A 13978-nucleotide genomic window follows, 5' to 3' on the forward strand; every position below is an offset into this window, starting at 1 on the left:
CAGCAGCAGCTGTCATATTTCAGCAGCAGAGCACCACCGCTGCTAGTTGCATATAGGGGAAACACTGTTGCTCAATGGATTTGTTCTGTTTTGGAATACACAGTTTTCTTCCAAATTAGTGTTAGTGTATTTTAATATTGAGAATTTTGCTTCGACAAGCTCTCTCTTTTTGACCATGCACCTGTTTGCATCCCTGAGAATAATGCCCAACAACATTGCTCAAAAAGTTGCTCTGTGTATCATCAGTCTAACAGTTGTGTGTCAAAATGAATGAGGGCTGCACAATATTAGACAAAACTGACAATGCGACGATTTTGTATACTGCAATATGTATTGCAATATACAGTGTATTGTAATAACTTGAATAGCTCTATTTGGAAATAAGTCATCATTTGGGATTTGGAAAGGCTGTATTTGCATGAAATATACATTTTACAATCAAACTGTCATGGACCCCCATCAAGTTGTTGGAAGTAACTAAGTAACTTCTACTTTAAGTACATTTAAACGAACTACTTTTTACTTTTACTTGAGTAGATTTTTAGATGGGTAGCTTTTAGGGGTGTAACGATTCATTTTTTCAACGATTCAATTCATATCATTTTCCATCGTTCCGATTCGATTCAAGAACGATATTTGGCTCATCTAGAACGATACGATTCGATTCGATTCAAGGGCTAGAAATCGATTCAGTAACTTTTTTTGTTTTGCCAAAAACTGAACCAGTGTGACTGTGAAATACATACCTGAATACTGTGAACAGTGCAGGGGAGTTTTTTCTTGAAAGAGAATCAGGGATTAATTAATTTTGGACACAAATAAGTAAACACAACAATTAATGGCAAAAACATTCACCTTTTATTAAATACTATAATTATCACAAGTTCAGAACCTGCTGATCAAAAGACAAAAAAAGTGTGATCAACATTCCTCCAGGCTGAATTACAACTGAACAGTAGGTTTCCCTGCTACTTCTCTTGTGATTTTCAATCAGTATAAGAGGAGTACAATAATACACAAAAATAAAGTGCAACCTATTAGGTTGAATGGACAGTAGGTGTCCCTGCTACTTCTGTCATTTTACTCAGTATAAAAGGAGTACAATAATATACAAAAATAAAGTGCAATCTTACCTATCAAGTTGAATGGACAGTAGTTTTCCCTGCTTCTTCTCTGTCATTTTACTCAGTCAGTACACATTCGACAGACAGCCACCGACTTGTCCAGAACACCTCCTTTTTTGCAGAAACCAAAGTGTTTCCACACACTCGACTTCAAATTCGGCTTGAAAATCTCCAGCTCGCCCGCCTCCTCTTTGCTGTTAGCCATGCTGCGTTTTGTTTTGAGTCGGCACTACCGGCACATGCCGATGACGTCACACTCAGGGAGAGTGAAGCGAATCGAGCAACTTTACGATTAGAAGTGATAAAAATACATGTATATAACGTTGTCATGCTTAAATACAGCGCACAAATGCTTAGTAATCGATATAATCGATTTTTGACCTTGTAAATCGATTTCACAGCGATATCGTCATCAGTGAGGGACAACTTGCCAAGACTCTATCGATGCAGTTAGATTGTAGGAAAATAAATCGATGCATCGATGTAACTGATGAATCTTTACACCCCTAGTAGCTTTACTTGTACTTAAGTAGAATTTCATCAAAGTAAAGGTACTTTTACTTGAGTTGAATTTTTCAGTACTTTTTCCACCTCTGTAATTTAGTACCGGGTTTCTGTACCAATCCCTAGCCCATACCCATAAATTTGTCTATGTATACATATTTTTACCCGTTACACAGCTTATTGCGCGTTACCCGACTCAGTGCAGGACTCTGTTTTATTCATTTAACATTTAATCATCATAAGTCACGTTATGTAAATTCTTCTTAATGAAACAGCTGCCCAACTGCTGCTGTAGCTAACGTTATGTGGCAAATTCAATCATGGGGTGGTGCTGCACTGTTAGCTGGGGTTAAAACAATTATACTCAAAATATCTATGAGCATGTTGAACGTTGTTGTGACGCTTTAATTTTATTGTATATATCAGCCTGGTGGCTGGTCTCATCGTCTTCCTCTACTAATACTTCCTCTACTTCCTCTATGGGCATATAGGTGGGTTTACACATACACAACACTTTGTACAAAAAAAGACAGCTATTTCCTTTTGGTTACACTAAAATGCCCTGGGTCAACTGTGCAATAGGAACTTTGACCTCTGTGTTGAGAAGGGATGAGCTAAGGGAATTTTTTTTTCAGGAATAAGTGAAATAGTGAAGTTTCGTATCAAATCTTATTAACTCTCAAATAGAGGCCTGGCCCATTATTCACATCACAGGTATGCTAATCTCCTTCTGTTTTAGTTTGCTGTAGATGCAAACTCAACACTTTTCCATGTTTATGTGTTTTGTCTTGATTCGATGCACAATAATATTGGCACATCATTGCTATCAGCCATTATAGGCTTTAAAATTAAGTGTCAGAATCGGCCAACCTAATTTTGTTATTTTGTACAATGAATGAATATTACATACACTGAAAAGCATTCTCTTTCACGTCTCCATCAGCTGGTGGGCCATTGCGATAAGAGCATGCATGCATAATATGGTGTTAATTCCACTACAGAAGAGACTTGATGATCACCAAAATTAAGTGGGGAAAAAAGTGGATATATCAATATCTGTATCAGTTATCGGTCAAATGAGTTGTTACATCTCGGCATATCAGATATTGGCAAAAAAAAAAAAAATCCAATATTGTGCATCCGTAATCTTGACAAAGTCACAATAATGTGGTAGCGCAGTCTTTGGTTTGTTTTTTTCATTTGGTGCTTAGCTGCTCAGTACAACACATAGACTATAAATAATGGGCGTAGCTACCACGTCACCCATTGGTTTGTGGACTCCCGTATTGAAGCCTCGAGTGCAACATTTCGGCTGTCGCCATTTTGTTTTTTTTGGAGCCAGAAGTGACCATATTTTGACAGGAGTTTGGCACCGTGAAGGAGTGATGGATTGATCTGACTCATATATTGTGGCGACGCCTCACAGACAGCCTGTCATTCAACTTGCCCCACCCAAAAATATGTGTTACTTTAAGCCTTACTAAAATGCAAACAGGTGAGTTATGAAAAAAAATCCCCCTGTACAGTTGTCATGAATGTTGAAATTAGCTGTGGAGACAAAACTCTTTTTTTGTACCATGCTGCAAAATGCAACATGCTCAACTGGACATTAAACGAAAAGTTTTTGGCACTTTGGCACTGCATTGGCTTCATTTTTCAGCCTCGGAGTTTGCTGCTTGGTACAACACTTTGTAGATGTTTCATATTAAAAGCCCTCCAGTGGCTCTCACAGCATAATTTTCCATTCCTTGTAGGCTGTTCCAACCTCTGTACTGTTTTTTAGCTAGCATTGATTTCATTTTGGTACTGGACACAACCCCAGCTATTATTTGAAACCACCATTATTTTACAATGGCTTTTATTTGAAAACTTATGTTAATATTACGGAATATTTGTGACTAAATAAGTTAAAAAAAACCCAAAAAAAACGTGTTCATGGGTGGACACTGAAAAGTAAAATACACCTAAACATGTCAGTCTAACTGAAATCGTACTACATCAGATCTCTCAAAGTTGGACTAACGAAGTTTATGCAACTGGGAGTCATACGTATACAGTCATTCAGAACCAAACTGGCCATGCTACACAGTGTCTGCCCGTGGCTTTGATTCGGAAGTTAAATAGTATTAAGTGTGTTACAGAAGAAGAAGTCGGTAACAACATGGTAAAACTTAGATCCAGAGCCGTGCATTTTTGGATGAATGAGGAGACACAGTTAATGCTGTGTCAGCTGAAAGAGTTGAATATTTCCCCCGTTAAAGGGTTTTTTTGTGGGGAGTTTTTCCTTATCCGCTGTGAGGGTCCTAAGGACAGAGGGATGTCATATGCTGTAAAGCCCTGTGAGGCAAATTGTGATTTGTGATATTGGGCTTTATAAATAAAATTGATTGATTGATATTTTAAAATACATGGATGGGAGAAAAATACGGAATGATGACCTGCTCAAAAAAGTGGCGGAACAGCTAGACTGTGCTCAGTTGTTTGGTTTGTGATGTAATAGGTCAACAGGAAAAAGCTCCAATACTAACAAGCTGATAGGGGGCATTTTGCCACCTATTGTAGCAGAGTCAGACATACTTTGGTCAATAAATTCATTCCCCTCCCTTGCTTGTATACTGGGTCAAGGACAATAGTCCAATTAAATGGCCTAGTAACCATAGCTCCACTTAACTGTGCATGTAAACATACTATTGTTGTTGCTGCAGTAGGAAGTCCTACTTAATTGTCATGTTTGTAAACTCATGTATGTTGCTCTGACAAACAGTACCAGACTTTCCACTGTATAAATTACCTGATACATCTTCATTTAGCAGGTTTTGAATTATTTGGGGTATTTGCTGTGTACATACGTTCTTGTTTTCTGTATCAGGTTATTACATTATTAACTAATTACAGCACACTTACTCTTTTTCTATACTTTTGGCTGTTGAATACTAGTAAGAGTAAATGCCTTTATGTAAATAGCTAATGTGACAAGCAGCCCTATCCTGTTTATGTTCTTTCAAGGGAGTAGAGAAATCACAGAAATGAAAGCAGCCCTACAGTGGTGCTGCATTTACACTCACATCACACTGCACTACATTTGGGTTAATAAGTAGAATTAGTCCTAAAAATTGTGTTTACATTGTCCAGCCTTTAGTTGTTTACTTAAAGTATTTTCTGTTTTGATCTTTTATTGCTAGAATATCTTGTGACATCACAGATGCCCTTTGTGTCTCTATTCTTCCTACTTTTTATACTTTGTGTATTCAGATTTTTTTTTTTTTTAAAGAAAAGGAAATTAGATTTTTTTCTGTGTTAAACTGTTTTTCTGATTAGTAAAGAAAGACAAAGGCAAAAGAGAGAAGAGCACCTTGTATATGTGTCGTCCTGTAAAATACATGTGAGAGAGGGAGCACATGTGAGCTCTGCTAACCTTCATCTGCCCCAGAAAGCCTTGTTCTCAAGGGGACAGTGTCCCATTAAAGATTGCGTGTGTGTGTGTGTGTGACAGTCTGTTCAGTGTCCAAAATGACATATTGCCAGTGTCCAGAAGAGTGTTGTAACGGTGCTTCAGCTTGTGTGCCAATGGCGCAGCCATGTTCTTCTTAGTTCTTCACACAGACACAGGAGTACAGTACATGTGACAACCTTGTTGGTCTTAACATCACAGACATCTCACTTTTTCTAATTAAACCTCTCATCATGCTGTTGATCAGCATTATTTGGATTTCTACCTTCTGCAGGAAATTGACTGTTCACAGCTTGGTTTATGGACTGTTGCTGTTGAGGTTTCAGGACTTTTTCTAGGTGCTTCCATATTAGCACAGTTTCTGTATTTGATTCCTTTTCCTCTTCATCCTTTCATGTTTGCACTTTTAAAGCAGAGAGGCTTTTTCCTTAATACTACTCAGCAGCATTTTCTGTTAAACCCTTCCTGCTTGGTCACTGCTTGGTCACTGCTTGCCCACATCTTTCAAACTCCACATCCCAAACTTTTTTTTTTTTTTTTTCTTTTAAAAGTCATTGCAGGGTTGGAAATTGGCATCAGCCACCAGCCAAATGTTGGGAAAATGTGCAAGTAGATGCTAAATTTGCTTCACTCACCAGCCAAAAGAAAACAACGGTTGTCTGATGGGTGGCTGGCAGATTTTTGAATCCACCAGCCGCAGTGGCAGGTGGGCGAAAATGCTGATTTTTTAAAAAATATTTTAGGGGCGATGTTACACATGCCTCCTAAATTCTGTACTTCTAGGTGATATACTGTGATGGCTACTTTGTTGAAATTTTGACACCTGACACCTGACACCTGTCACACCTAAGCATGAGATCCATAAAATATCAACATTTTTACCAGTTCTCATGCACTTGCAAATTTCTGTGAATTTTCAAGCACCTTAGGCCCTTCACACCGGTTGGGTACTTGGCTCCTAATAATAATCACCACAAAAACCATAGGTTCCTCACACCTTTAGGCCCCAATCACTCAGAAGGCTTTTTAGCAGCTGTAGGCAGCTTTTTGCAATAGTCTTTAGTGAGAATGAAGCTTTTTGCTCACTATTTTTGCGTTGCTACATGCCTTGTGTTTCTGTGCTGTAGGCGCCTGGCGATTTTGCAGGAATGCTCTGAACTCCTCAAATTGAAAAAAACTTTTTTACTAGTGGCAAACAGTGTTTACAAAAAAGGCAGTGCGTGCGCCTCGCATTTTGCAGCTTTATGTGTGATCAGGGCCTTAGTGCCAGAGACTGTAGGGCCCTGGCACTAAAAAGCTGCATTTCCATGACAAACTTTCAGTTTAGTACCTTTGGTCCATTTAGCATTTCTTAGAAGTAGTCAGGGTTGTTGTCACTCACTGCTCCATCCAGCATTTGCTGTATTGTCAGTGTGGTTCAAAAACTTAGAGGACAATGATTAATCACTGAAGATCTGAAAAGGACAAAAAAGTCTCCATTAGAGAGTAATTTAAAAACAACTCCCAACTGTAATACCATGTGATACTAACTAAACATTATTAAACAGGTACTGTGACTCTACAGTCCTCTCCAAAGTCTTAGCCACTGTTGTTCACTCCTACGTCTAGACAATAAGCAGTTTTTCCAAAATTAGGCACATGCACTCTCGCTCACTTTCTCTCTCTCTCTCTCTCTCTCTCTCTCTCTCTCTCTCTCTCTCTTTCTCTCTCTCTCACACGCGCACACACACACACACACACACTCCTCCCTCCCCCGTGTATTCCGCCCTCAGTAGAAGTATTTTTAGCGTGACTACTGCTGGAGTAGCCTTAACTAACAACTTCTGTCATTTTGTTATGTGTGTGGCCATATGGGGCTCTAGAGAAACACACACACACATATGCACTGTAGACACACACACACACACACACACACACACACACACATATATATATATATATATATATATATATATATATACATATATATATATATCAGCCCATGGATTTGTTTCTTGTGTGTTTTTTTTTTTAATTATGTAAGCAGTTGGATATGCTGCCTGGGCTGTGTGTTCCAGCAGAGACCCTCTAGCCCATCTGTTGAGTGGGAGCTCAACTGACCCACGCAGAAAAACTCCTCTCAGCTCAGCTCCTCTCCTCTCCTCTCCTCTCCTCTTCTCTTCTCTTCTCTTCTCTTCTCTTCTCTTCTCTTCTCTTCTCTTCTCCTTTAGTTCCTTGAAGCAGTGGTGGGAGGTTGGTAAAGCACAAATTCGTGTTTTTTGTCAGCAGTACACCTCCCATTCCACTGCTAAAATCAAGGCAGCAGTGAAGGAACTTGAAGTCAGTATTAAAAACATTGAGGAAGGGTTACGTAGGGACTCTGATCCCACTATGGGTCATATGCTGCAGGAGAAGAAGTTGGAATTAAGTTCTTTCCTGCAGGAGAGAGTGAAGGGGGCCCTTGTCAGGTCTCGCTTCCTCCAGCTGAAGGACATGGATGCCCCGACTTCTTTCTTCTTCAATCTGGAGAGATCGGTGGCGCAGAGGAAGCAGATGACCTGCCTTAAGCTGCCAGGGGGCAGGGTGACCACAAGCCCGGACGAGATGAGGAGCCATGCAGTGGACTTCTATGCTGAACTCTTCAGGGCAGAGCAGTGCAGCATGGCGTGTCGAGAGAAGCTCTTGGAGGGGCTTCCGCAGCTCAGCCTGGAGGAGAAAGCTGTGCTGGATTGTGAGCTGACTCTGGAGGAGTTGACAGTTGCTGTCAACCAGTTGGCATCAGGGCGAGCACCTGGGATTGATGGTCTCTCTGCTGACTTTTTTCAGCGTTTCTGGAATACTCTTGGACCTGACTTGCATGCTGTCTTCTTAGAGTGCTTCAGAGCAGGATCTCTTCCTGTCTCCTGTCGACAAGCAGTACTTTCCCTGCTGCCCAAGAAAGGGGACTTGGCCTTACTTAAGAACTGGAGGCCAGTTGCTCTCCTCTGTACAGACTATAAGGTGCTTTCCAGAGCCTTATCGAACAGACTTAAGATCATCCTGGAATTAATTGTTCACACAGATCAAACATATTGTGTACCTGACAGGACAATTATGGACAACATTTTCCTCATTCGTGATGTTATTGATGTTTGCAGATGTTATGATGATGTCAATTTTGGTATTATGTGTTTGGATCAGGAGAAGGCTTTCGACAGGGTGGATCACTCTTATTTATTTTCTGCACTTAGGGCTTTTGGTTTTGGTGATGGGTTTCTGGCCTGGATTGGTTTATTGTACAGTGGTGCTCAATGTTTGGTGAAGACGGGAGCGGGGCTGAGTCGGCCAGTCCCTGTGCAGCGAGGGATAAGGCAAGGCTGTCCTATCTCAGGTCAGCTATATAGTCTAGCCATCGAGCCCTTGCTGCACAGGCTGAGGGGTCAGCTCCGTGGTCTTTCACTGCCTGGGTCCTCGGATCTTGCTCAACCTCCTACTGTATCGGCCTATGCGGATGATGTTTGTATCTTCATCACCAGCCAGAGGGATGTTCAATATTTGCAGGACACCCTGTCCCTGTATGAAGGGGCCACATCTGCACGGGTGAATTGGGCAAAAAGTGAAGCTTTGTTGGTGGGACAGTGGAGGGATCAGGCAGTGCCCATTCTGCCTGGAGGTCTTGAGTGGGGGAAGGAGGGTCTGAAAGTGCTGGGGGTGTTCTTGGGCACAGAAGGTTTTCAGGCAAAGAACTGGGAGGGTATTAGGGAGAAGGTGTGCGCGAGGTTGTCTAAATGGAAATGGTTGCTACCCCAGTTGTCATATAGGGGACGATTTCTGGTTGCCAATAACTTGGTTGCCTCGGCCCTTTGGCACAAGTTCAACGTTTTAACACCACCAAAAAGCCTGATAGAGGACATTCAGAGAGCCATCGTGGATTTCTTCTGGTCTGGCAAACACTGGGTCCGGGCAGCAGCCCTTTATCTGCCTGCGGCGGAAGGGGGACAGGGTCTGATAAACATCCAGTCTAAAATTGCTTCCTTTCGACTCCAGACTGCACAAAGACTCCTGTATACCTCTGGCCCAGGTTGGCTCGATACAGCTAGACTGCTGCTGAGGAGAGCTGGGCGCCTGGGCTATGACAAACAACTGTTCCTTCTACAACCTGAAGCTGTGGTTCTTGCTGGACTGACACCGTTTTACAGCTCTGTGTTGCAGGCATGGCAGATTTTCCAGCTTGTACGTACCACAGATGAGACACCAGGTATGTGGCTGTTTGAGGAGCCTTTGTTTTTTAACAACCTTCTAAAGACTCAGACATTACAGTCTCCCAGTCTGCGAGCTAGCCTCAGAGAGGCTGGCTGCACCAAACTGGGTCATCTGATGAAGATGACAGCAAGTTCTGTGGACACCCTGAGAGCGAGGACCAACATCACCTCTATCAGGCTCATCACCAGAGTGGTGGAGGAAGTCCATGCCGCCCTGCCACAATCTCTGAGAGCTTTTGCAGAGAACTGTGCTTTATGTGATCAGTGGTCTGAGAACAGTGAATACAGCTTCCCCTCTCTGCTCATTTCCCCAGCAGTGGGGGAGTGGCAGGAGGGAGGTGGTCAGCTGCTGTCTTTTACAACCCCTCACCTGGACACTTTTAAGGATGTAAGGAAGAAAGCACTTTACCATGTCTGCGTGAAGGTGCTGAACCTGCACTCTTTGGCAGGGCTGAAGGAGTCGAGGTGGGCTGAGTTTTTTGGCACAGACGTGTCCCCGAAAGGCAGCTGGCGGTCCCTGTACAAGCTGCCCGTTGAAAAGCGGACAGCAGACCTCCAGTGGAGGGTTGTACATGGTGCAATAGCCACGAACAGATACAGAGCGCACCTGGATCCAGGAGTTGGGGAGGAGTGCACTTTCTGTACACAGACAGAGACTTTGTTTCATTTATTTGTACAGTGTCCCCGGCTGTCAGCATTGTTTGAGCTGTTAAAAAGATGGTTTCAGGGTTTCGGGGAGGTTTTTTCTTTCAGCTTGTTCATCTTTGGCCCAAAGTACAGTGCACGGAGGAAGAGTGCTCACACACTGATTAACTTCATATCTGGTTCTGCCAAGTTGGCCATTTGGTTGACGCGCAAGAACCAGGCGCAGGGTATCACCAGTGTGGAGCCAGTGCCGGTTCTGGAGGGCTTGTTAAAAGCCAGACTGAGAGTGGAACACACCTATTATAGGATGACGGACAACATATTGACATTTCGTCAAGTATGGGCTGTTGGCGGGGTTCTGTGCTCTGTGGGGGAGGATGAGGAGTTGATTGTAAATTTCTGATTGGAGAGAGTTCTTTTCTTGTTTTGATGGTGGTTGTTATTGTTGTACATTAGGTCTGGCAATGGTTCAATAAAGGGATTTTGAAAACCTCTCCTCTCCTCTCCTCTCCTCTCCTCTGATATGAAAACTTATTATTGTGATACTCCTAATATTTTCACTTGTTGACATAGTGACATCATACTATTACCCACTCTGCAATGGTTCCAAAAAGAGGAGCAGCATCAGTAATGTGGAATAAACTGTGGCGACCTGAATGTTTTATGAACAGCCCCGGACATCTCAGACTCTCTTAGCGGCTTACCACTCAGAGAGAACTCATTCAGCGGCTCCTCTGGCAGCAGCACAGAGTCTCTTCCTCTTCTCTCTTGCTGTGTGCACAGTGACTTTGTGATAATCCTTTGGTGATATAAACCTACGGGATGCTCATGGCTCAACAAAAACTACATATAGCTGAATGTGCAATAGTTAACTCAATCATTTAGAATTTTGCTAAAAGAGGAGGAAATCACCTGTTGATTTACATACTTAGATCCCAGGGTGCATTTTTTATAATTTGGAACTGTTTAAATGTGTCATTTGTGGTAGATTTTATTTTGTTGTACTATTAATATTGTATACAGAATCTCACTCTGAGTTACTGTTGTTTACAAACTAAATTGAGAGACCATTTTTCTTTCGTTTCTCCTTTCTCCTCTCTCTCCTTTGTGTCTGTTAGAATCCGACCCAGGTCGGCACAGCCCTGCAGGTCTTCTACAACTTGGGAAGTCTAAGCGAGACCATCACTACTGTAGTGGGGGGTTACAGGACTACCATACAGGACAACATCAATAGTGCTCTGGACATCAAGGGCCTCACACAGCCCACCAGCTCCAGAGGTAAGACACAAGAATGATGTGGTTCTTATTCTCACACACACACACACACACACACACACACACACACACACACCAGAAACATTGTCCTTATTTATAGCAGATGAAAGATAATGGCATTTTATAATTTGACCTAGTTCATGAGTTGGCTTGATCCAAAATAGATTATTATACCATGGCCACAGAGAATAGTCAGTTCTGGCTGGAGGCTATGTGTTATTTTCATGGCTCCCGTGTACAGTAACAACCATATCATTGTTCCAATTAATATGCAACATTCTTTAAGAAAAGCAGCCCTGATTAGGCTAAAGCCCAGTATACACTGTACGATTTTTGACCAGATTTGACCCGATTTTTGAGATGCACGACCTGCTGACGCTTGGGCCGGATTTCCGCTTCGTCGTACGTCTTTTGCCGTGCAGTGTACAGGGCTGGGGGCGAGGGCCGATCATCTGTTCCAGAACCGCGGTCGGACGGTCAGATGAATTTCTGACATGTCAGAAATTTTGGTCGGCCAGCACAGACATTCGCAGAGTTGAAGCAGAGCCACGAGCCGATTCACCAACGTCTGTGCATTTATCCCTCACTGCGCCTGCGCAAAGACATAGATCACCATGGCGACGCGTCGGTGGACTGTAAATATGGAGGCCAGGTTGGTTGAGCTGTGGCAACAGTATGAGTGCCTGTTCGATGTTTCTTCTTCCACCTACCACGACCGCTATCAACGAGAGAAACGCTGGCAGGAGATAGCCAATATTCTTCAGCTGCCTGGTAAGTTTTTTCTGCTCTCATTTTCAAGCAAGCGCAACAAACATACAAGCTAGCGCGCTAGACAAGGTACAACACACACACACACACACACACAGAGGGTGCACCCGGCTATAGCCGGCTTACCTCCAACTCTCATAAAATGGACAAACCATACTGTCCACGTCTCTCAAGCCATCTGCAAGTCCATATGCGCTGACGCCTCTTCTTTTTGGACGGTTCAGCACACAGTATAGCGCAAATCATCAAAGCAAACCGCTTGTCCTGCTTCGTTGGCAACATCGGCACTTCCGGAACAAATCAGAGCTTTCAGATGTATCTTTATTGACAGCTGTCAACGGGCAGGACAGTCAGCAGGGGCCGACGAGCCGTTCTCACCCGTGCAGTGTGAGCTCTCTGATCGTGCTTGATGATCGGAACGTACAGTGTGAGCACATAAATCGTGAGCTTTGGCCGCACATCGCAGACGATTCACTCGTACAGTGTGAGCTGGTATTAACAAGATTTTAAAAATCGTACAGTGTATGCTAGGCTTAAGGATTCTTCCCATGACATTCAAAACTGATAAACTTTATTGTTTTTGTAAATACACACTCACTCTGAATTTGATGCCTACAACATGTTCCAAAAAGGTTAGGACAAGAGCAACAGAAGTCTGAGAAAGTTGTGGAATGCTCAAAAACACATTCCAAAGATAACTAGGTTAACTGGCAGCAGTGATAGTATCATGATTTGGTATGAAAAGGGCTTCCTTTAAAGGCTCTGATGTTCACAAGCAAGGACAGGACAAGGTTCACCACTTTGCAAAAAACTTTGTGGACAAGTAGTCCAGCAGTTTAAGAATAACTGTACTCAATGCACAATTGCAATAAATATAGGAATTTCACCATCTATAATCCATATCATTATCAAAAGATTCAAAGAATCCAGAGAAATCTCTGCAAGGCTGAAAACCAACATTGAATGTCCATGACCTTTGATCCCTTAAGACAACACTGCATTAAAAACTGACATGATTGTATAGTCAATCAATCAATCAATCAATTTTATTTATAAAGCCCAATATCACAAATCACAATTTGCCTCACAGGGCTTTACAGCATACGACATCCCTCTGTCCTTATGACCCTCGCAGCGGATAAGGAAAAACTCCCCATGTGATACACCTTGCGGTGCAACCTGGACACATCGTCAGTGATGAACATCGGGTGTTTCAGGTCTTAACATCTGACACCCTCACCCAGGTAGCTCACTTTGCCACTCATCACCCCTCTTACTCCAAAGCCACCTGGAAGCTTTTTCAGAGGCTTTCAAGATGTTCTTGTTGGCTCTTCATTGCTATTGTCTGCAGATCTCTAAGAGTCCCAGGTCCCGTAGTAGAGATCGCCCTGCAAAGCCTTTGCCGCCCACTTCGACAGGCTCACAGCGGGCCTTCTGCCCCTGCCTTCGACACTCTGTCACCAGAGATGCATATTTGGCTCTCTTTCCCTCTTGAGCCTCTTCCATCCTGTCTTCCCAGGGAACAGTTAACTCCAGCAACACCACTTGCTTGGTTGCCTCAGACATCAAGACCATATCAAGCCTTAGTGTGGTGGCTGTGATGGTGTCTGGGAACTTCAGCTGCCCTACCTAGATTGACCAGGACCTGCCAATCGCTTTCTGTTGATAGCAGCCCGCCCTGGGCCTTCGGTTGGGGTTGAAGCTTATCCCCGGCATGCACAAAAGAAATGGGGCACACTAAAGACTGTTGCTGCTTGCTGGAGCTGATGCCGCTGCAGATGGTGTCTGCTACTGCCCGCAGAACCTGGTCATGGCGCCACTGGTACGGACCCTCTCACAAGGCCTTTGGACAGCGGCTGAGAATGTGCTCCAATGACTCTCTCCTCTGGCAGAGCTAGCAAGCAGGGGAGTCCTCCAGGCCCCAGGTGAACAGGCAGGACTCAGGAGAACATACTGACTGGACCAGAAACTTGAATCGGTGTGGCTCCGTT

The 13978-nt window shown here is 43.2% G+C and overlaps 1 protein-coding gene across 2 annotated transcripts in view; it reads left to right on the forward strand.

The window, feature by feature from the left end:
• The window catches only part of cog5 (component of oligomeric golgi complex 5), a 171539-nt gene that overhangs the window by 86556 nt on the left and 71005 nt on the right, over positions 1-13978 (forward strand). For both annotated transcript variants that reach the window (XM_078165363.1, XM_078165364.1), the window contains one exon: positions 11063-11222. In XM_078165363.1, the coding sequence (XP_078021489.1) occupies positions 11063-11222 (160 nt within the window). The remainder of the gene's footprint in view (positions 1-11062; positions 11223-13978) is intronic.

The sequence above is a fragment of the Epinephelus lanceolatus genome, chromosome 23 (genome assembly GCF_041903045.1).
Source record: "Epinephelus lanceolatus isolate andai-2023 chromosome 23, ASM4190304v1, whole genome shotgun sequence".
NCBI classification, from domain to species: domain Eukaryota; kingdom Metazoa; phylum Chordata; class Actinopteri; order Perciformes; family Serranidae; genus Epinephelus; species Epinephelus lanceolatus.